At 40.0% G+C, this 24,822-nt stretch overlaps 1 protein-coding gene across 9 annotated transcripts in view; it reads left to right on the top strand.

Annotated features, from left to right (window-relative positions):
- Nucleotides 1-24,822, top strand: part of Adam22 (ADAM metallopeptidase domain 22) — a 237,439-nt gene that overhangs the window by 157,761 nt on the left and 54,856 nt on the right. For all 9 annotated transcript variants that reach the window (XM_028776039.1, XM_028776041.1, XM_028776038.1 and 6 more), the window contains exons 6-14: nt 1,659-1,722; nt 3,163-3,232; nt 9,836-9,906; nt 12,627-12,701; nt 14,393-14,464; nt 15,164-15,330; nt 16,573-16,657; nt 17,742-17,832; nt 19,202-19,253. In XM_028776039.1, the coding sequence (XP_028631872.1) occupies nt 1,659-1,722; nt 3,163-3,232; nt 9,836-9,906; nt 12,627-12,701; nt 14,393-14,464; nt 15,164-15,330; nt 16,573-16,657; nt 17,742-17,832; nt 19,202-19,253 (747 nt within the window). The remainder of the gene's footprint in view (nt 1-1,658; nt 1,723-3,162; nt 3,233-9,835; nt 9,907-12,626; nt 12,702-14,392; nt 14,465-15,163; nt 15,331-16,572; nt 16,658-17,741; nt 17,833-19,201; nt 19,254-24,822) is intronic.

Here is a 24,822-nt window from a genome sequence, read left to right as displayed (position 1 = left end):
CAGAGAGGCAGAGAGGCAGAGAGGCAGAGAGGCAGAGAGGCAGAGAGAGAGAGGTAGAGAGAGGCAGAGAGAGGCAGAGAGAGGCAGAGAGGCAGAGGCAGAAAGATTACTGTTAATTTAAAGCCAACCTTAAGGAAAGATTGACATTCTGTCTCAATAAACAAATCAAAACAGGGAGAGGACATTTCCTCTGTTTAGAGTCTTGCATGGCGATCTCTCATCTCTCCTAGTAACAGCCAAGGCCCTCAGAAGAGACAGTCTACTATGTCTACCAGGCCTGTGACTGGTTTTTCTATTACTCTGCCCCTGCTCATTCTAATCTCCCCACGTTGCCCTCTTCCTGTTCCTGGATCATGCCAAGACTTTTCTTACCTGAGAGCATCTGAAATGCCCTTTGTACAAGTGTAGGTAGGTGGCTGTTCTGGTGAAGCCTGGCCCTGGAGTCCTAGGAGAAACTAATAGTCCTCGTCCCTTTCCGGGCTCCCACACCCAGTCTTGTAGTGATAGTGATTACCATAACCTGCTTTATTTCCACCATAAAGTTCATGTTCACCTAACTTATATTTCCTTCTTTATTATGTGTTTATTTTATCCTCCCTAAAATGAGGACAGGAAATTGCCTTGGTTTGTTTACAATATCACATCTGCAGCTGTGCGTTGCTGGTCTCATGCCAGTCAGTTCACACTGTGTGAATGAATGAAGGTGGTCTCAGATCATAGATGACCAGTTCATGTACTCGGAACGCACTGCCTCTGGCCACTTTTATAAGAGGTATTTAATCTAGGAGGGTTACTTCAGTCTCTCTCCTGTACAGTGAAGATGGTTGCTGCTTCTCCTTCAGTTGTGGCAAGATTTAGTTCAGCACAAGTTGATGTGTTGTGCTTACTCTGATTTCCAAAGCACTTTCCAGATGTGTGGTAGGAGGCCATTCTTGGTGCAATCTCAGGTGACCTGCGTCACCTGCATCATCTAGGTGTCTGTTGTTATTGCAGGCTTTGTTGCTGTTTTCCCCAGGCCTGTTTTATCTGTGTATGTTAGGCAAACACTCAACCACCAAGCTTTATCCTTACCTGCTGTTCTTTTCAACATTTGATTTGGGGACAGGAGCTCATGAATTTGCCCAGGTCAACCTTGAACCTGTGATCTTCTTGTTGCCACCTTTAAATACTTGGGATTGCAAGCTTAGGTTACCACTTCCAGCATCTGACACTTGTTTTAATGTCTGAGGCAGAACAAACAGAGTATATTAGGATTAAAAGGATATGCTGGCACTCAGACGTGGGATTTGTTTTAAGTATGGCTTCCAGAGCCCCAGCCTAGAAATCTGAAGAGGCTCCTAACTTTCACAGATACTCTAGGGTCACCTTTGTATAGTAAGTCTTAGGGTTCTGTATTAGAAGAGCAATGGAAAACATCTAGAAAACACAGAAGGACATGGAGTTCAAGATGGTAATGTCTGCCAGTGGGGAGCCTTTGACTTGCAGAAATGTGTGTGTGTGTGTGTGTGTGTGTGTGTGGTGTTCCTGTGCGATGTCCCACGTATCTGGTGATGGAAACAGACTAAATGGAACTGTTCCTGTGCTGCTGTCCCTAAAGTGATCTTGCTCTGGACGAGGCTGGACAGCCTTTTAATCACTTTTTTTTTTGTATTTGGCAGTGGGATGTTCTATGATGGGAACCATACGTATCTCATTGAGCCAGAAGAAAATGAGATGTCGCAAGTAAGTGCTCTCTTTGCCCTTCCTCTCTTATGTTGGAAATACTTTCCCTGGAGTGAGTTCTGAAGCCATACTTCTCTCTGCTGTGTGTCTTGTGCCTGACTTAGACAAATAACTACACTAAATATCATAGACTTAAACAACAGAAAGTATTTTCTCCCTGCCCTGTAGGCTATGACTTTACAAATCAAGATGCCAGTAGGACGGTGTCCTGTAGGCTCTCTGCTGCACTTTTACCTCCCAGAGAGAGAGATCTCTGATCATCTCTTCCTCACCCTATGAGAACGTCAGCCATTTTCCATTTGGATGTCACCCTCCCAGCTTTATTTAACATTTACTATTTTCCTATCGGCCCTCTCTGTAGGTACAATGACATGAACTAACAGCCATCAACATCAGTCACTTGCTGTGAGTCTGGGATGTGATACATACATTTAATCCCTAACAGACAAAAGCCACAGATGCGAGATTTTCACCTCTTTCTTTACTAGATTCCATACTTTTCTACACAGCATGTGGCTTTTAAGGCTCAATGCCAACGAAGTATACGAAACCCAGGACTTCTTAATTTTCTTCTTCTAGGAGTTGATACATTTATTTGGTACAAATTAGGAAAGGATTGTGTTAGCATTTAGACTGTTGTAGCCTTGTTGGTCTTTGGCTAAGACCAGATATGATAGACTATGGGCAAAAGATATAGCCTTTAATCCTTACTTTGCATGTACAAATGAACTTCCTTGTTTCACAAAACATTGGCCAAACATTTACAGAGGAGATAATTTCCAGAAATACACATTGTTTTGCCACCTGTTAAACAACCTTGTTGGTGAAACCATCTGACCAGTGTACCTACTAAGACAGGCGTATTACTGTGTGACACTGAAATTGTAGAGGTTTTACATACCTTACATACTGTGATATTCTAATCTCTTAGTACTTAGATGTAGCCACATGAAATCATTTGAATATTTAGTAATTTTTCTTAGAAGGAAAAGTATTACATTTTTCTCTGGGTTTCTAGAACCATCTATGTCAGGATTCTGGGCATCGCTTGTATCTGTCATCTTGCTCACAGTCACCAAGAAGATTGATAGCTCTGTAGTCACTGCCTGCTGCAGATATCTGGCTCTTAAAGTGGGAGCAGGGATCTGGGAAAGGAGCCAGTCATTAACCCGTTTTCCTGGATGCCTTACATTCCCTTGGGGAAATAGGTCCATTCATTTCTTTTCCATGACTGCCTCTTCGGCTCCTCTGTCTGTGAGGCATTTTGGTTGTAATGGGTGGTTGTAGTGGTAGAGGACTGCCATGGGGGCTGGGCAGTCAGGGGTCATCACCTCTGAAAAACCTGGTTCTCTGAGGGTCCTAGCTTCTCCAGCTATGATTGCCTGATGCCAAAGATACTTCTTCACGTGTGCTTAATCTCTGCCCCATGTGCTATTTCAGGAGGAGTCTCATCTTCACTCTGTGTACAAATCCAGACTATTTGAATTTCCCTTGGATGACCTTCCATCTGGTATGGTATTCATATTGGGAATTTTTAAAAATGGCAACCCAGTAATTCAGTTACTACTTTAGAACCAATATATATGCTAAACAATAATTGACAATGGCTCATGACATTTTAGAGGGAACTATCAAGTTGCACTGAAGGAAAGAATACAATACAAACTAGCTTCTTATTTACAGCTGAGAAGTTCAGAAAGATATGGCTCCAGCACACAGGAGGGGCGCTTAAGGAATTAAAGCTCATTGTAAGGAATTAGAAGAGAGAATTGTAAAGATGGTAACCAGTGTGGAAATCCGCCCTGGTGGTGAAGTGATGGTTTTCTGAACACAGGCATGAGTCCTCTCCCCAGATGCTGTCTCTCCATCCCTCTTTGCTCTAGCATTAAAGGCAAAAGTTATTATAGTTTAACATTTTATATATTTGTGTGCTCCTTGTGAAATTGGCACGTATTTTCTTCTCATTTCTGTTTATATCTTAATCTGTATAAATGCTGATTGAAGAGGTGCATGTCATGTGACAAGCAGAGCCACCCTTGGTGCTGGAACCCCATGTTTGCGGAACTTTGATTGTGGAAGGGACATAATCTGTCTTTCGCTCCTCTTAATCAATTTAGTTTTTGCCATAGCTTTGTATGGTGATATAACTCATTTCTTTGATTGTTTTTGCTTTTGTATATAAAGAAATAGAGGTTCCGCGTGTTTGTTTTTCAGGGACCCACAGCTAGCTATTAAAGGACAAGGATTATGATACTTTGAAAGGTTGCTATGAGAGAGTGACAAGAAACCATTGAAAAAAGTGGCCAGCCTAAGAGCAAATCCAAAACTACCGTTAGAAAAGTAGTCAACTGTTATATTGTCTTGTTGGAAAATGAAATGAATGTTAGATTCTAATGTTCCTTCCTCTCTAGAATGAGGTTGTAACTCATTGGCCTCCTGCAGTTCACCTAGAGAGGAACTGACACTTTCTACTTTGGTAAAGGGATATCAAGTCCCTTTGGGTGAATTCACAATTTTGGAGGCCAGTGAGACTGCTCATTTATCTTACAAGCCTAGTCCCCAGAACCCACATGGGAACTGCAGAGAACTGACTGAAAGTTGTCCTCTGACCTTCATGTGCAGTGTGGTACATGCATGCCCCAGCTATGACATGCATACAAAATAATGCAATTTGAAAAAGAATCTACTACTTAAAAAAGTCTACTGCTAGACACATAAACACACCTACTCTACAAGACTCATGCTGTGCTTTCAACAACTTTATGAAACTTTATAATGCCAGTTAAAGGAACAAAATAAATCTTGAATGGCTGTGAGCAAATAAAACTGCAGAGTCATAGGTCTTCCTGGAAGCAATCAACACTGATTAATATTTAAAATAATGAAGATTTACCACCAAAGACTTCCAATATGGGAGTGCTACAATGTAACCTTACAAGTTTTTTTTTTTTTTTTTAAACTTTGTTTTTCAGAGATAATTATGGAAGTGACATGGCACTCTTTTTTTCTTTTCTTTATTTTTATTTCTGATAGGATCCAACTCTGTAGCCCACTTTGGCCTCAGATTTGCAATGGTCCTTCTGGCCTGCTGGGTTTGACACTGTAAACCTCTATGCTCAGTCTATTTCTAGTTTTCTAATCAGAGGTTGCTTTTGTCTGTCAATTTTAAGAGTGGCATTGCCTTTCAAGATTACTTATTTTTTCTTCTTTTTTTTAATTGAATATTCTATTTATTTACATTTCAGATGCCTTCCCCTTTCCCCATTTCCCCTCCCTAGGGACCCCCTATCCAATCCCCCCTCCTCCTTTTTGCTTTTATACCTTTTTAATTACTTGCAAGTATTAAGGTCAGTTCTAGGTTGAGGAACTAACAATACAATAGATGCAAATAGTCAAGGAACAAGCAAGACAATAAACACAAATAGTCAAAGAACAAGGAAGGCAATAAACAAATTTCTGTGAACACTCCCCTGATTACTGTTTAGATCTAAGGGCTTATCAGGATGACCAAAATATCTGAGCCAATTCCCTGTCCTAGCCCAAAGTCATTTTCATGTCTGAAGCCTAATTCCTTGTTCTAGCCTAATATTTAGATTCCTGCCTGATATTACTTTTTGCTCTAGCCTAATGTCAGATTCCTGCCTGAAGTCCTTGGCCAATGTCAGATTCCTGCCAAACAGACCATTTCTTTGACCTTGACCTATGTCAGATTCTTGCCAAGCAGCCCCAAAGGCTCTTTGCCTCTCCCCCCTTTTTATTTCATTAACAAAACTGAGCTTGTCTTACCTTGTTCTGCGAAGAATGTCTTCCTTACTTGTCATGGAATATGCATTATCAAAGGCAATGCATATCTGTCTTAGGTTGGTAAGGCTCTGTGCTGAATCATAACTGTCCTTGGCTTGCCAGCCTTTTAATTTAATAACTCTGTCTGGAGTCTATTTTCAGGTACAAGCCATGCACTTTGGCTGCCAACATGTTGATGCTGTTAAAGACAAGCTTTAACACAATGGGCAGGAATAAAGTATTCCCAGGACAAAAAGGGCTAGCATGATCAAGCTATATATGCCATTCTTGAAGCTTTACCAAAATAGAAATACTGACCTCAGGGCATGGGTAATTTTATCAGCAGTATCTGATGCATCAATGCTCAGTGCTCAGCAAAGCAGTATTCTTTAAATTCATAGGCTCACTATGCAAAGTTAGAACATTGAGATTACTTATAATTTACTATGATATAATATAATTTACCAATTTGTTTGACTATAGGGTTCCTTTTATTTTCTGTGACATTCAGGACGAATGTTCCTTAGAACACATTTTAGATAAAAAAGAATCTTGTTTTCAGTGAACAAGTTGCACTTTAGAAACTGATGTGCACAAAACATAAGCCCTGTGCATGACTGGCTGGGCTCTGGGTGTGCCCGATTGAATGTACCTATGTCCCTATGTATCCCTATTGAGATACAATGTTTTTATTACTGAGCCATGTGCAGTTCCCCCATCTTGCCTTCTACTTCTGCAGTTTCTTTTATGTTTATTTTTCCTACTGACTAGTCTTGCCTTTAGTAGGACTTCAAACATATGGAACCCTGTATTATATTTTGTTTCTTTTGCTAGGCATATGCCTATGAGATTTATGTTATCAAAAGTAGCAATTGTTTATTGATTTTATTATTGAATTTATTCTGTGCTATGAATATAGTAAATTCTTATTAGTTATGCTGATGGACACTCAGGTTTTTCCAGTTTGAGGCTATTGTTAATAAGTAACCATGAACATTTTTGTGTAAGTCTTCACTTTTTCTTTCCCTCCCTATTCCTCCCCCCATTATGTCTATTTTTTTAGAAGCATGTTTTTATTTCTTCTAGTAAATACTCAAGTGTGGCCTGGGAAGGTATATGTGTAGCTTGGGCTCAGGGTCATCAAACTTCAGCCTGTACCTGCAGGCAGCCACACATTGCTGGCCTCACCTCAAAGCCTTGATTTTCGTACATTCTGAGTCAGTTCTGAGACTTCATTTTCAGCATGTCCCCCAGAGATATCAATTTTATTAATCTAAAGATTCTACCTTGAAAAACTTTGTTTCATGAGAAGTTGTCGAGTTGTTTCTTCAGAATGGATCAGCACCATGTGGCAGGAGTTCAGACACTCAGGAATTTCTGCGGTGTTCATATTTGTCAGCCATTCTAGGGAACATGGTGCTGTGCCACTGAGCTTTCATCTGCGAGTTTTTTGACTGGTGATACATACTATAGGCTTACTAGTCGTCAGTTGTATTTTTCTCCTTTAGTTGTTGCATTATAGAAGGATTTACACATTCTGCATTTGACCTCAGCCAAAAGTTAAAACAACATAGATTGTATTGGCTGAATAAAAGGCCTTTTTTTCCCACTGTGACTTTGTTTTTTATTGGATATTTTCTTTATTTACATTTCATTTATTTTCTCCTTTCCAGGTCTCCCCTTCGGAAACCCCCTATTCCATCCCCCCTCCCTCTGCCTCTATGAGGGTGCTCCCCGCCCACCCACCCACTCCTGTCTTCCCACCCTGGCATTCCCCTATATTTTTTTAGATGTACTATTAACACTGAATTATTTGGATTGTCATAAAGTATTCCTTTAACTCTGTTCATTTAGCTACCCATTGTCTATCTATCTGTCTGTCTGTCTGTCTATCTATCTATCTATCTATCTATTTATCTGTCTATCTATCTGGTTTACTGTGACCTTATACTGTATTTTGAAATCAGATACCATATCTCATTTTTTCAGTTTTGTCCTTTTTCAAGTTAATTCAACCTTCTAGGTCCTTTACATATTCATACAAGTTTTAGAACCCACTTGTCAGTTTCTATAATTCCTCTTAATTCTTATAGATTATATTAAATCTTTATATTACCTGTGGAAAAACAGACAGGTTAGTGGTGAGTCTTCCAGTCCATGGGGATAGCATAGCATGATTCCTCATATATTTAGAGTTTGTTGTTGTTGTTTGTTTTGCATGAGGCCCTGGTTTAATCTCTAGCTTCAAATACAACAAAACAAAATTAATTCTCAGCCCCTTCCGGATATACTGAATTACAAAAGATTAAAATAAATAGTTATACTTAAGGCAGGAGCCTAGCATGGCTGTCCTCTGAGAGGTTCTACCCAGCAGCCAACTGAGACAGATGCAGATACCCACAGCCAATCACTGGTTGTAGGTTGAAGGACCCTTATGGAAGAGTTGGGGGAAGGAATGAAGGCTCTGAAGGGGATGGGAAACCCACAGGAAAACCAACAGAGTCAACTAACCTAGACTGAGGGAGCTCTCAGAGACTGAGCCACCAGCCAAAGAGCATGCATGGGCTAGACAGAAGACCCTGACACATATGTAGCATAAGGCTGCCATATTTGGCCTTAGTGGAAGAGGATGTGTAATTCCTCTTCCTGCAGGGACTTGATGTGCCAGGGTTGGGGATACCCAGGGAGAGCCCAACCCTCTCAGAGAGGGGGAATGGCGAGGGACTCTGTGAGGTAGTATTTAGAATATATATATATGTATAATATATATTATATAAATATATAAATATATTATATATATTTATATATTTATATAATATATATGATAAATAAATACATAAATAAAACATCACAAATCAAAACAATTTTTCTCAAAGGCTTTCATATTTGTTTTTGTTTATTTCAATGCCTCATGATGTAGCTCAGCCTTTCTCATGCTATATGGTTGGTTAAGACTTGCTATTTAATCCTAGTCCTACCTTTACTACTAGAGAACATTCCTGCAATGGGCCCTTCCTAATCAGTGCAGAGGACAAGAGACCAGTGGATGAGTGGCCTCCAACCTCCCTGGCTTGCCAGGGTGGGGGGGGATTACAAATAAAGAGGGACCTGTGTAAGAAAAAAAACAAAACTATTTAAAGACATTTATGATTTCTGGTTGTGTTGGCCATTTTTAGTATAGAAGTTGCTGTGGATAAACATTTATTATTTCACAATTTCTGAGAGTCATGTACCTGAATGTAGCTTAGCTGAATGGCCATCACTGATTTTTGTAACTGTCAGCTGGAGTTATAACTTTCTTTGAAGGCTCTAATACTAGGGGTTCAGGTCTGGGCTTGCTCACTGGTGACTGGCAGGTTTAGGGTTAGGGTTAGGAAGTGTTACATCTTTTTGGTGAACTGACCTTCTCATCATTACGTACCCTGACTCCTCTTTACAGGGGTATTTTTTTGTCCTAAAGCTACCTATCTGGTATTAATGTGCCTAAGATTGTTGTTATTCATTGAGAATTTCATATTGCATATAATATATTTTGATCATGTTCATCCCTTAGTCCTTCCCCCGACTACTCCCAGATCAACCCTCTATCTCCTCACTCTTATTATTTAAAAAAAGTTATTTTAAAAAAGTAATAATGCACCAAGTTAAATTTGTGCTACTTGTATATTCATCTGTGTGGGACCCATGTCCACTTATGTAAGTGAGTCCATACCATGTGTGTCTTTCTGGGTTGGCGTCACCTCACTCAGGATGAATTTTGTTGTGGTGGTTGCATCTATTTGCATCACTTCGGAGAAAGTCCTTCCTTATACCTAACCTAGAACTCAGAGAGAATTTGTATGCTTGAATAGTTTGTGTATGATTCTAACCTGCAAGTTAGAAGGACTCAGACTGTCCCATTGCCCTGCAAGAACAAGCAAGGCCTTAAAGTTTGTCATGGGCTGAGAAGAGTGCCTACGAATTGGACACAACTGAGTAAACGTTTTTGGTGTCCTGTGTTAATTAAGAGTGTGCTGTATTTGCTTTCAGTTCTCCTCTTCATTTTGCAGCCTCTAGAGAATGTTAGTGGTGGAAGTGACAGTCGGGTTGTCTACTTAGCAAGTTTTAAATAAACAATGTATTGCTATTTATAGTACGGCTATAAAAATGACATAAATCAGGACAGGTGTGTTTGAGATTTTGTGCGTTGTATTTACCCACTAGATACTTATTTATGATTAACATAACAGAATACCTCAATATACTCGCTAAGTATAAAGAAGAACTAATGACATTTTCCTGCTATTAAAGAAGTCTGGAAAATGCATTGTTTGTTTTCATTTCCTTGTAGAATTTCAACGTGTAAATATCACTCCCCCCCAGTTTATTTTGAAGCCGAGGCTGAAGCGGAGGAAAAGACAGGTATGTGTTTGCAGGTGTACGCCATGATATTTAGAACGCTTGGCAACTGGCGATCCTATGAGTCTACACTCAGTGTGTGTTGGGGGAAGAATTAGTGCAGCCATTTGTGAGGGTGCAGAGACAGGACTGGTGACAGGTGCATGTAAGCAGCAATGGGGCGCATCACTTTACATGTGGTGGCTGGAAGATGGTGGATTATGGAGCCCTCCTTTCTGTGGATCGTGAAGGCTCTGCTTGAAGCAAGGTCTTTTCCCATGATGCATCATGATGACTCTGCTTGAAGCAAGGTCTTTTCCCATGGTGCTCTGATAGGAGCCACATCACAGGCTCTTTGCTATTCCTGACAGGTTTTGAAGCCACAAAACACACGTTTCTCATTCTAACTACCTGGGGCTTTAGTATATAAATGAGGACATAGCTTTCGCACTGCTCAACTGGACATTGCAGTACTAGCAACTGTCCATAAGGAGCCTTAAATCACAGGGGCAGCTACTGTTCTTTCTCCCAGCTCTCGAATCTGAAGATAGCTTGTCCTGTGCCACATAGTTGACAAATGGCTCAGAATAAAGATCTGACTGTCAGAGTCAACCCAAAGTGATAATGCTGATGATGTTTGTGGAAGTGTCTGTGTGCACATGGCATAAGGAACACCTGAGGTAGGGAATAGATGGACAATAAAGTGAATTGTTGAGGGATGTGTGAAGAACTTACTTCATAGAGAGGACAGGGTAATACTCATCACGCATGTGCTTGTTCCTCATACACATCTCAGCATCTATCTGGTCTACCAGGATTGAACCTAGCAATGCTCACACGCCAAGCACGTAGTCTGCCACTGGGCTAGCGTCTGCTTTAGTTGTCCAGTATGGACTTGCACTTGCTCTATAAGCAGCTGTAGAACTCATGGTCCTTCTGTCTCAGCCTCCCCAGTAACTGACATGAAGGCTCCTCCTGCTATTGCCTTTACAGAAAACAGGTACTGTTCTGTTTTCATTTGGTTTTTGAAAGGGTCTCACTCTGTAGCCTAAGGTGGCTTCAGATTCATAGCATTCATCCTGCCCTGGACTCCCTAGTGCTGGGATTACAGGCATAGGTTTTCGTGCCTGGTAAAATGGATGTATTTTCAGACAGACTTTTATGTGAATTATAGTTGTTAATTTTTGTTAAAACTTAGCATGTACTTGACCATTTTATAAGAATTTTAACTGTTGAACTGGAGAATTTGACAGACTAGTAACACATTTGCTCTTCATGATGTCCTTCTTAAGAAGGTACTGTTGTGAGCTCTCTGTGTTGAGGAGGACAGAATGCACACAGCTTACGAAGGAGTTAGGATTCTGATTTATAAAGTCCAGACTTAGAGATCTCTCTCACTGCACATACTCTCTGAACCACGTCCTCAGAAGCCTGTGTGTTCCACAAGACACTACCTTCTTTAGCTACAGACACATGGATGTCTTGAGTTAAATTAAGGTAAAAATAACTTCCATGAAGATTTAATTTACAAAGCTGCTTATTATTATGCATTCTGAGTGGACAGAATAGGAGAAAGACCCTCTTAGCATGTGCCCTGAAGTTCTTCTAAGCATTACAACACCTTAGGGATCCATGAAACTGAGTTTGTGTGATAATGTGTGATTCAAATGAAAGTTCAAGGCATTGATGCTGAGACTCACCAGAAAGCCTGCTAGATTAACTAGTAAGTCCACGGGGAATGAGAAAGATCTTGCCCTACTAGGACTTTTTTTTTCCTTTAAAGAATGTTGTCATTGGGTGCAATTTGGTGATCTGTTTAGTTTTTAAATACAAAAATGTAGTCCGTCATTCTTTGAAATTGGTGTTGTAAGAGTTTTTCTTCTTTTAAGGACTAGAGAATACATTTAGAAAGAGACAAAAATCTATGAAGCAGTATATTTTTAGTTTGTTAAAAATATACCACTCATTCGTGTATTGATTCTGGTTTGATTTGATGCTGTGTCCTCATCACAAAAATAGTCTTTGGACAAGTGAACAAGATTTACGGAAGAAAAAAAAAAGGACTATTGAACCATGGCATAAAAGAAAAATCAGTTTCACAGGTCTTGGTAATGACTGTGTGATAGATGGGTAGTGGGGACGGCTGCTCTGATAGCTTTTGCCCGTAATATTGATTGATTGTGGTTTTGAAAGTACAGAGAATTTGTTGAGCAGAGAGGTGTAGCAGCTAAAGACATGCCAAGACTACTTGGGAGTGTCAGCAATATGTTGACCGCACCTCTACAGCTTGTGTGTGTGTGTTTGTGTGTGTGTGTGTGGGGGGAATCTATGAACTGCCCCAGAGAAAAATTGTGGCCACTCCTAGATTTGGAGACTCCTCAGAAAAAGTGTCAATCCCATCACTGTCAGAAACACTGTTGGGATTGAACTAACCCAAGAAGAGTGCTCTGTCAGTATCCCGCTTCCATGCCGTTGTTAGATAAAAATGGTTTGATGAAGACAAGTGTGAAAGGCATAGGCATATGAAGCATACACTCATATTTAGTTGTGTTTGTGTGAACATTCTGGGAAAACCCTGGCCATCTGCTGTACCCCCAGAGAAGAATGAAATCCAGGTGAGAGGACAGTGTTATCTTGTTGCTGAAGGAAAGCAGAGACTTTTGTGTCACTGGTTTCTCCCATGCTTGCTTTTAGTTTTTGCAGCGAAGTTTAAAGGCTTAGTCTTTTTGTTCACTGTGTTACAGCTTCTTCGATTTCCTCGGAATGTAGAGGAAGAAACCAAATACATCGAACTGATGATTGTGAATGATCATCTCATGGTAAGATCTATCGCTCCATTTCGTTTTGTCTTTGCCTGCTCCTAGGTGTTGTATAAAAACTATGTTTAGAAGAAACAAAACCTTCATCCAGTTGTAACTAGGAAAAGTCATCTCTGTAAATATACATACACACACTCACAAACATACACATACTCACACATACACACTCTCACATATACACACATATACACATACATGCTCACATGCATACACACACATATGCAAACACACAATACATATAGATAAATACACATACATACAAACATACACACATACACATATACTCACATATATACACATACGTATACACACACACACACACACACCACTTTTGGAAGCTGGAGGACAGTTTTATTAGAATTTAAGACAAACAGGCTGTAAGTATTGGCAATGGCCCATTTGTGCTACCATGTTGTACGCGTGAGGTCTACTGCACACCGCAAGCTGTCACACATTGGGGAGGGGAACTTAAGGAAAGAGTAAACAGGCCCAATGAAGCATTTTTTTTTTTTAAGTAGGAACAACTTATAAATAGAAAACATGCTTAGGTGGAAGTAACTAGCAATTTTTATGAGGGTCCAAAAACACTTCCTTTAAAAGATATTTTTATATGTTAGCTATATATAATGGTGATGTTATTATGACATTTTCATATGTGTCTGTAATGTATTTTGATCATATTCACTTTCTTACGCCTCCCCCTCCCCGTTATCTTCTCCCTTTACTTTAGTCTTAAGAAAGCGTTGGCCTCAGATTTCCTGCTCCCAAGTGGCTAGGAACACCCCTTCCACCTGGGATTTCTCTAATGCCTGAACCTTTTGTTTAAGCTTGGATTCTGTGCCCCAAGTTAGGTGCTCAGGTTGGTTCTTCTTCTCCCAGTCCTGCTTATCCCCCTCTTTTCTCAGTGAGCCATTTCTCTCTCTCTCTCTCTCTCTCTCTCTCTCTCTCTCTCTCTCTCTCTGTGTGTGTGTGTGTGTGTGTGTGTGTGTGATGTTTGTTTGACACAGTATATTTCACTAGGGGTATTCCCAGGGGCACAGATGAGTTTGTCTTCTAGGAGCATGAGGGCCTGCCTTATCCATCACTGTCCTCAGTGCTTGCCATGTTAAGGTGCCATTTTAAAAAGACTGAAATTGGGTTTTATGTGATAAACCCTGACTTAGAATACCACAGAAGCCGAGCAAACCAAACAAGTGGCCCACATTTACATCGCCTTGTGATCCGTACATCAGGGTCTCTTCTTCCTCCAGAACCACAGAGAACTTGTAGCGTCTTACATGTGTAGCTGCATTTGCACTTACTGTCTTATAGATCATAACAGCTTTCAAACGAACAACCACCCCCCAAAAACCTATGAAGTAGATGGAGTGGGTGGGTTTTTGTTTGTTTGTTTATTTGGTTAATATCGGGAGGGGTGTGCTAGGAATTGAACCCAGAGCCTCATGTGCACTAAGCATATATACCATATGCTGCATTCCAGTCCCTCAGTGTGGAACTTTTTGAACTATAAAGATGACGTCATCTTTATCTGCAATCCACAGCTTTCAGCTTCAGGGTAGATGAGGAACAAGGCTCTAACCTGAGGATTTTGTAAGAAAGCCTTAGGAATGTTTCTGGTATTTTCTATTCTATCTTAAAATTATTATTTCCGGTGACTTTGAACATCCTACACTGTTGTCTGTTGCTTTCAGTTTAAAAAGCACCGGCTTTCTGTTGTCTATACAAACACCTATGCGAAGTCTGTGGTGAACATGGCGGATGTGGTGAGTACCAACCCCATTCAGCATCACCCCTTGTTGCTAGAAGGCAGGCAATAAGGTGCTGACATTTGAATTCCTCTAGTTACACTTTAGCCAGGATGACCCCAGAGACATGAGTCTGGGAAAGTGGGCTGGCTGAAGATATGCTTGTGTTTTTTCTTGTGCGTTTCATACTGTACAGGACAGGTTTAGCAAAGATACTCACAGTGCACATATGGAAAACAGCACAGAGACAGTGCAGGAACTAAGCCTTTTCAGAGATGCCCAGCACCATGGCCAAGCTGCCCACAAAATAATTCCCCTGCCTGCTTTCCCTCAGCATGACACAGGTTGTCTAACAGTCACTTCCTGACAGACTCTTTATTAATATGTTTTTTTGTTAGTGAAACTTAAGATTTCACAAATTATTTATCTAGGGTGTCAAGAGATGTGTTCAGCAAAAGCCCTGAACTGAGCACAAATATTTGTAGAAAGAAAACCACTTTTGTGCCTAAAAGGTGCTTTGTTCGCTGGGTTGTCCTTGGTAAATAATTTGATTCAATGTTCTTTAAGGAAAGTGCATTCAAATCCCAAAACAAATGGTCGCTTTTAAGAACACTAATGTCTCTTTAATTTAAGTTGTTTCCACTAGAGGAGCCTTGTAGTGGTTCATCAACTGATTTTACCGCATGTGTAGCTGATCCTTTCATCTCATTAATCTAGATCTATAAAGACCAACTTAAGACTAGGATAGTATTGGTTGCCATGGAAACCTGGGCTGCTGACAACAAGTTTGCCATATCTGAAAACCCACTGATCACCCTGCGTGAGTTCATGAAATACAGGAGGGATTTTATCAAGGAGAAGGCTGATGCGGTCCACCTTTTCTCGTATGTAATTTTTTGAATATGCTTACTTGTTCTGGCTCCTTGCTGAATGCTCTCTCAATTCTGACTAAAATGTATCATTCTACCACAACACAAGTGTGATGTAATGTGGCCATGAATTGGAAGATGTTTTACAATATAGATTGTTTGAAAGTTTCATGATATGTAAGTGATTTGAGGTACGATTGCATGTCTATTTCATTATTTTCCCAGTGCTTAATCAGAGCATTTACTGAGTAAATGTACTGTCACATGCAGACCAAATTTTAGCCATTCATCACATTCGTTAAGATCGGAATATTTTAAATGTCACTGTTCTCTCTGGTGTGGGTTCTGAGGTCAGAACTATGTCTCTGGAATTTTTTCTCACTCTTGTGTTCTTTCTTTTAGTATTTAACATACTGACATAACATCAAAACAGATTCTGTAGGATTTTAAGACCTTCTTATCTAAAATCGTAACTCTTGAGGACAATTATAATTAGATATGAAAGGTGCATCTTGGTTGTTATCTTTAATTTTTATCTAATTTCAAATCTAGAGGTAAGTTGCCAGAATCTGATAAGGAAATTGCTTGTGTGCTTTTCCCAGACTCAAGACTTGCATTTTTTCTCATTTTTTTTTGAAGTACAAATTGGAGACAGATGGTACTACCAAATACTTGAGGCATTCAGTGTAGTCTCTTAAAAATAACAACACCACGTGAACATTCTTACATAATCCAGAGTCTGGGTTCAGATTTTATCAGTTGTTTTAATACCCTTCTATAGCTACATTTGTGTCTTTCAGCATCCAGTACAGAGCTGAACAGTTTGTTTAATTAGCTTCTCCTTTAAGCTGAATAATTATTTTCTCAACCTTCTTCCATGTTGAATTTGATACTTTTGAAGAGTATGGACTGATTCTTTTATTGATGGCTCTTCATTGTAGAAATGTCTGATACTTTGTCATTAGTTATATGTATGACATTTATTTGGGCTAAAACTCTACAAAAGTGAGTTCTGTATCCTCAGAATATCATTATCAGCAATTGATTTTAGTAGATATATGTATTGATCACATGGGGAAGCAACCTCAGAAACCTTTATTTTTAAAATATGTGTGTAAATAATGTTTACATTCCTTCTTTATATTATGGGAAATGTACTATCGTATGCTTTGAGAAAACAAGTTAGATAATGAACTCTGGGAGTGGCTGAGATGTTGGACTGTGAGCAGTAAGCCTTTTCATTTCCTTTTCTGAAAGGGGCAGTCAATTTGAGAGTAGCCGGAGCGGGGCAGCTTATATTGGTGGGATTTGCTCGCTGCTGAGAGGAGGAGGCGTGAATGAAGTAGGTGTGAACATCTGTGCAATACAAAAGTGGTATGATGGCTGAAAATGCTCTCCTAGACCTCAGAAATCATTGCTTGGTAGCCACAGTCTCCAGATGCTAGATTGCTTCATTAGTCATCAGTAGGACTCCTTTGTGTGCCCGGAGGACAAAATATCACTCGATGATCATACTCATGTCCTGTATAGAATAATTTCCAGACTAAGCAGTTCATAGAGAGAGAGACTCTATGCATTAACCTTCATTGAAAATAAGAGTAAAGCCCAAGTGTTTACATTGTTGAATGATTTGAGTGATCTCTGAAACATTGGGTTGCCACCTAACAAACCAATTGGATATTTTCTCCTTTGGTCAGTATTTGACAAACTTGGGGAAAGTTAAAAGGCAGAGAAGAGCTTCCATGAAGAAGGACTTACTCCTAACACACTAAACTTAATGGAAACACTCTAAAGGAAAACACTCCAGTCTCAGGAAGGCTACAAACTGGAAAATGAAAGATCTGATTGGCCACAGAGAGCATCCTGACTTCCTGACCCTCATTATGTTTGTTTGCTAAACTTGCTTTCTGTTCCACACGGGTGAAGGCGAGTCCCAGACACAGACAGATTCATTATGTGTTATTTAAAAGATGGGCTTAATGCCATTAGTTATTATGTTTTTCAGGAATGTTATCAAGTGAAATTTGGATTATATTTAAGTTTCCAAGCTAGGAGATGACTGTTTCTCTGAGTCGTACTCTTCCTTCTAGGACTTAATCACAGTTGAATGTGTTTGCTACTACGTCATCCCCAATGTGTGGTCAGAACTAGCTACAGGATGCTTAGACTCTGCTAAAGAAAACGTTGAGGGTATGGTAGTGCATGCCTATAATCCTACCGCCAAGGAGACTGAGGCAGGTGGCTCGCCATGAGTTAGAGGCAAGCCTAAGCAACACAGAAAGCCCTGTCTCAGAAACATATCACACATGCGAAAAGAAAGAAAATGCTTAGGAATGGCTTGTTTCCAATTGTTTGTGCCATTTTCTCTAGCCTGTCTTAAATGGAAAACAATGTTCATTTACATATCTTTCGGTTTTGTTTTTCAGTTTGGCAAAACGGATTTAATGGCAGTTACACTTGCTCAGTCATTAGCCCACAATATTGGTATAATCTCAGACAAGAGAAAATTAGCGAGTGGTAAGTTTTAGTCCTGTGTGATTTGGTTGTATTTATTAAGATAGACAGCTTATTAAATATTTTCTAGCATGAGATTCTTTTTTAATTCAGTTGCTTGATCATGATTATGGAATAGAGCAACAAAACGTTGATTTCAAAGAAAATAAAGGCAAATTTACATCATTTTTGAAAAATTTTCCATGTATAACAGTGAAACCATGTGATGATGAAGTCAAAGCTGGATTTAACCCAAGAAGGGACAAAGGTAGCTGGTTTTGGAATTTGGACTTTTCTAACGGAGAATTTTCTGTGGTTTGGGACTTTGACTGCATTTTCTTTTCTTTTCTTTTTTTTTTTTTTTTTTTTTTGGTTTGTTTTTTTGAGACAGGGTTTCTCTGTGTAGCCCTGGCTGTCCTGGAACTCACTCTGTAGACCAGGCTTGCCTTGAACTCAGAAATCCGCCTGCCTCTTCCTCCCAAGTGCTGGGATTAAAGGCGTGCGCCACCACTGCCCGGCTTGACTGCATTTTCTTATGTTTTCTTAACCTGCGTATGGCTCAAGACCCAGCACTTCCTTGCTGCGGGCAGACCTGATGCAGGGCCGAGGAGCGTGTAGAGCAGGTCAACCACACTAGCCTTAGCATCCATAAAGAAAACATGTACAAAGTAGTTAAGTTACTTCTCCAAGAACAATACCGCGACAATTGAAGCAACAATTTCATTATATCTGTGCTTATTTAATTATTTTAGTGACAAATGTTATAAATATGGATACTTGTAATGAGAATTATCTTTTATGGAGATCATCAACCTGGATGATCAAATGCTGTATTACATGTATTACATGTATTCACCAACTATTTAAAATTTCCAGTATAACAGGACACCTGTTACAGATGAAGTATATAGATCATAAAAGAATATTGTCTTCAGGATTAAACATATGTTAAGTGAAAATTAGGATTTTCAAGCCAGGCAGCCTGATTGTGAGGACTTTCTGTCTAAGTGCCCAGACCGTCCCCCGCCCCCCCCCACACACACTTCCTGCACAATGGGAAGGCGCTGCAGTTTCCCACTAACCTGTTGAACCTGGGGGTCCTATAGAAGTGCCATTAACTTTTTACTATTTCACTGGTATTTGACTATCTTCCAAGTAGCTACCTTAAGTGGTTTATAAACATGACCATTTGTGAAGCATGGGTCAATGTATATGACCCCCATGAGGTCCAAATGCATTTTGTTTTTATACATCACAGCCAAAGCATCTAGTGTAAGTACAATTAGAAAGCAGTTTTAAAAACCATTTGGACATAAAGTTAAGATAAAATGAAAGCCACTTGAGTGCCGCTGCATTGAGTTTGTAACAGGCGTGTGTGTTCCTTGTCTCTTAGGTGAGTGTAAATGCGAGGACACCTGGTCCGGGTGCATAATGGGAGACACCGGGTGAGTTACTTCCACCTTACTTCATGTGGATGATGCCAGATAACTCAGGGCATAGAACTGCACTACAGGCATTTATGAGGAAAATGAGAAATAAGTATTCTTGATGGCCCTGCATATAAAATTTTTCACAAAGTAACCTCTTATTTAAAGCAAAACAAACAAAAACAAAAACAAAAAAACTCCAAACCCCACTTGAAGTTAATGAGAAGCCACTAGAAACTTTTTCAGTCTTAGGTCTAGGGTAGAATTCTAATGAGGTAAAGCCAAGTTCTTTTGTTAGGTGTGCTTACTAAGTGCCTCCACCCCACCCCCACCCCTGTTCTTTATCTCTTTCAATTCAGCTGCTAAGTTGATGCTCAAAATGAAACTCAAAATGTGGCCTGTATTTGTGGTTGTGTCAGGTTCACAGTGATGATTGTGTGAAAATGTGGCCTGTGTTTGTGGCTGTGTCAGGTCCACGGTGATGATTGTGTGATAGCTTCATAGCTCAGGGCCACTGAACAAGGAGTTAGGAAGGAAAATGTAGACTTCTCTGAAAGATTTTCATTTTTGTGTGGTCCTATCTTCGTCACACCCTGTCAGACTTTAATTCTTGTCTTTTATTATTTCTGAATAAATTCTTAGAGCCGTTTCTTTTGTTCCAGACCACTCAGCCCTGCATTAGAGTTCGTTCTTCTTTTGCTGTTATTAGTTTGATGGCATTCCACATGTTCACGTGTCTTCCAGGCTTCGTGTTATACTTCCTGACTCCTGCTTCCGGTAGTCTTAAAAGACTAGAGAAGAGAAAACTGCACACACTTGTACCACAATTTTCAAAACGGAGACACAGACTGTGTTCTCCCTCACTGCCTTTCATATTCAGCAACGTAGTCACCATTTTGATTTTGGCCATCACTCGTAGGTTCTATGTAATATTTTCAGTCTTTGTGTGTTTGTGTGTGTGTGTATGTGTGTTAAACAGCATTGATTCTCATGCTTATGATTCATGAGTTGTCTCATAATACATATTTTCATATCTCTTGCTTTCTTGGATAACCTTATATTTGCTAACCCATTATTTCAATATGTAGCATTGTTTACTAAATACCAGCGTGCTACCCAGAGCGATTGTGAGTCACAACAGTCTGAAGAATAAAATTCTGTCAGGGGAGGTAGCATATGCCCGGAATCCCAGAACCTGGAAGGTGAAGGCAGGAGGATTAAGAGTTAAGGGTTATCTTCTACTATATTGTGAGTTAGAACCAGCCAAAATACATGAGGCTGTCTCAAAAAACAAGGAAGTAAAAATAATAAATTTCTTATTTTAGTGTTTAAATAATTTATATATCCATATCCTTATTCTCATTAACCATCTCATTTCTCATGATTCTGATCTATTTCCTTATTATAATTGTTGGTGGGTTTTTAGCATATTTGATTTGCTACATATGGATTTTTAGCTTCTCCAATTTTTTTTAACATGATTGTATTTGAACTTCCAACTCCTTTTGATTTCCTAAATAAATTATTTTTCCCTCAAATGTCTTCCCCCATTCTCATTCTCTCTCTCTCTCTCTCTCTCTCTCTTTCTCTCTCTCTCTCTCTCTCTCCTCTTTTTTTCTGAGACAGGGTTTCTCTGTGTAACCTTGGCTGTCCTGGAACTCACTTGGTAGACCAGGCTAGCCTCGAACTCAGAAATCCGCCTGCCTCTGCCTCCCAAGTGCTTGCTGGGATTAAAGGCGTGCGCCACCACTGCTCGGCCCATTTTCTCTCTCTAATCTCATTTCTAACCATCTCTGTGATTTGTCATGATTTTAACCCATGCATGATAATTTTCACATGTGATAATTTTCATATATATATATGTGTGTGTGTGTGTGTGTGTGTGTGTGTATGTGTGTGTGTGTGTATGCAGCTGTTCATGACCATGTGTGTACAAGAACATGGAGGCCAGAGGTCACCATTGGGTTCTTCCATTACTGCACTTTTGAGACAGGATCTCTCATTGAACCTTGAGCTCATCAATTAGGTAGGCTGGCTGGTTGTTCACCTGCAGGGATCCATCTTATAACGCGTACTGCTAGAGTTACACAGGGATGCTGCTGGCCTCTGCATTTACATGAATGCTAGAGATGCAAACTTAGGTCTTGGTGTGTGTGCAGCAGGCATGTCAGCATCTGATCCTCCTTCCACAGTGCTCCCTGCATTATAAAGTAACTGTGGAGGCACAAACCTTCAATCGCAGGACTTGGGAGGCAGAGACAGCTAGAGTTCTGCAAGTTTGAGGTTAGCTTGGTCTTCATGGTGGGTTTCAGGCCAGCCAGAACTAAACAGTGAGACCCTGTCTCAATTTTTTTATTTAATATATATGATTATTTTTGATTAGTGATATTAAATTAGTATAGGCAATCTCTATAGTGAGAAGTATAATTACAGAGAAATCAAATAGTCACTTCAAGATATTAAGATATATGTAGTTTTTTTTATGTCTGTTCTTTTTTTTTGTTTTTCTAATTTTTTCTCAAATCATAATTCATTCACACAGGGGTATAAACACAGAAAGGCAGGACGTGGGGAAGGGAATGACACTGGAGTGTGGGTGTTCAGGGGGAATACAGATATCTTCAGAACCGGGTATCGGCTGGGTGAAGGTTCAGGGGACAATTCACTATGACTCTGCCTATGACTCTCTTGTCCCCATCTAAGCTGGTATTGTCTGCCAAGGCTACCTATTTACAGGGTCCATGACCACTCAGGGTTATAAATTTCCACAAAAGCTGCCTGTTGACATTAGCTTATAGCCATCTGTTTCAATGTTCTTCCACTGAGACCCAAGACTTGGCGTTAGTATACATATATGACAGGCCTATTGCTGATTTTAGGCCTATGGCTGATTTTAGGCCTACAGTGGGTAAGCAGGGCTGCCCCTGACATCTCCTCCCTTCTCTAAGTATAGAAGGGCTGTGGCAATTCTAAACTTGTGAAGGCAGGGATAGAGGCTTGACCTCCAGTATTTGAAGGGGACCTTGTAATGGCTCCAATCCCCCTGTCCTTTTCCAGTGAGGTATGAGGGCCATACCCATCCTGATGTTGTTTTCCTGGAGAGGGGATACTTTTGACATCAACCCATATGCAGTCAGGCTTGTCCCTCAGGGAACCCAGATAGATATTTTTATCTTTTATTGATATTCCCTTGTAGTGCTTAGCCTTGCAGCCTAAGCAAGAATTCAGATCACCTGTCAGAGGGGGTTCTGGGTGGCCCCTCTCTGCTTGGTCTAGGGGCAGAAGTCCCCCCTTTTAGGTTGGGTGGAGATGGGTTTTGGAAACACCCTGTATAAAGTAACAACCTCATCTTGAGTCTCGTGGTCTTCCATAGCTAACTTATGATAATGTATCTGAGTAGGTTTTGCTACCAAATTATTTATCTGTTATATCACAGAGTTAGTCTGCCTATTTGAGAGCCAGGGATCAGCAGAAAAAAGCAAAAAGAACCCAAATAATGGTCCCAAGATGGAAGGAAATAGGGTTGACAACCTTGGAGAGGCTGCAAATCAATTCTTGTACCAGCATTCATCTGTCTCTTTCTCTCTCTGATTTTTCTTAGGCTTCACTACCTATTTCATGCTCTCTTTAACCCTCCTTGTCTTGTCTATGTAAAGGCACCCTTCTTCTTTGAGGGTTGTACACAGTCAAGAGCTGTATACAGTCTTTTCTATTGTATGAGAGTAAATCAAGTCCAGTAAGGATCTTTGCGATTTTAGGAGGTCTCTTCAGACGGCGAAACGAGGGATTTCTTCAGATTAGTGATGTAAATCTCTAGCTGTTTGATGTTCTTGTCAGTGGCCCTTCAAAGGTCTGAGTAGTATAAGTTCGGAGGCCAGCATCTGTATTAGAACTTCTAACAGCAGACATCAGGGGTGATTCATTTTTACCTGGGATGCTGCCTGAGTGAAAGCTTCTGGGAGTCCCTCTTTATCTCGGTTTTCTGGTGTTGGGTACAGAGCTGCCGCCTGTGACCTGCTCTATGCTCGGGCCCAGCGATATATGTAGTTTTTCTCTTGGAATTCTTCATACATTGAATAGATACACTCAAGAAAAAACCTCTTTATGTAAGTATTATCTGAAATGACTCTGTGATCTGATCTCTGTTCAGCATCATCTATGTACCCCATGGGTATGTGCTTTCATATTTGCTTCCTGACGTTCATTGGCACTGCAAATGTTGGCAACATGGTTGAAATTGATGCCACCAGTTAACTTAAGAATATGTTGAATACAATGTATACATTACCCTGAAGAATGGGGGGCAAATTTCTGTGACCAGTAAACTTCAACTGTGTACATAAAACAGATTCACTGTTAAAAATATAGATTTGTCTCTAATGACTACTGAGGGTTCAGGCTTATCATTGTAAAGTGTCAGAATGCTGGGATAGTCTATGGCCCCAGTGAGTAGTCAAAATAGGTTGTTTCTCCCCATGGGACAGGGTCTCTTGTGCTCCATGCAGGCCTCATATTCATCATCCTCCTGCCTCTATTCCAGGAGGTCTGGGATTTGAGGCATGTACTGCCATGGCTAACTTCAAATAAGACTTTGATATATAAGACTTCTATACTTCCAATTAGTGACGTTTTACTTCAGGAGTTGGGAACTGTTTCACTGTTGAGCAGAAAAAGAAATAGGGAACTTGGAGAGTCCTACTTATAATGGACAATCCGGTGGAGACGTGCAGGGTGGACTGGAAGGGAACATGGTAAGAGGACCAACCAGGAGTCAGTGAGAGGGAAAAGGAAGGAGCTGATGGGAGGAACCTTTCACATTACAAATAATTTGTGTATCTGGGAAAGCCAAGTGAGGGAATTAAAATAGTTTAGGCAAGTTACACCCAATACAATGATGTGGGAAGCATTTTAGTAAAAATTAAAATTAGTTTCAGCATACAGTAATAAATTATAATAATTTACCTATGAATATTAACTATGCTATAAACAAGTAAGTCCTTGAAGGTTGGGGAGAGAGGCATGTTAGGAGAGAGGCATGTTAACACGTGTTCACTGTCAGGGAGAGCATAGTGGTACCTGTCATCCTGTTACCCACAAGGTAGAGATAGCACTGTGTGGACTATGTAGTAAGACCCTTCTCAAAACACAAAATAATAAATAAAGTAAATAAAAGCTACTCAATATTATCTTAACTGTTTTTCATTCTACATAAAAATTCAAGATAAAACAGTCTTTTAAAATATAAAAATAAGATCAATGTTTTCTTTCTCCAGCGGTAGTCATAGTTGGTAAAAAAAAATGTTACTACATTATCATTAAATTTTTAATTTCCTTTTTACCGCTGGTTTATGAGTGTTGGCTCATAATATAAATATATTTAAATATTCATTTTTCATTTACTGCTGAGTAGCCATGATTCCCTAACCAGTCTTCAAAACTGAGACTATTAACGTCATGCTCTTCTATTTATCCTATGTATTCTATGTAGAGCTTACTTAAGCATTCTCTTGTCAGCACCTGAGTTACGTCCATGCTCTCTGCATTCACATTATGACTCTCTCATTGTTTGTACGTCCATGCTCTCTGC

This window comes from Grammomys surdaster, unplaced genomic scaffold (genome assembly GCF_004785775.1).
Source record: "Grammomys surdaster isolate TR1022 unplaced genomic scaffold, NIH_TR_1.0 264, whole genome shotgun sequence".
NCBI lineage: Eukaryota > Metazoa > Chordata > Mammalia > Rodentia > Muridae > Grammomys > Grammomys surdaster.
Note: the sequence above shows the minus strand (reverse complement) of the source record. Positions and strands in the feature narration are given on the sequence as shown.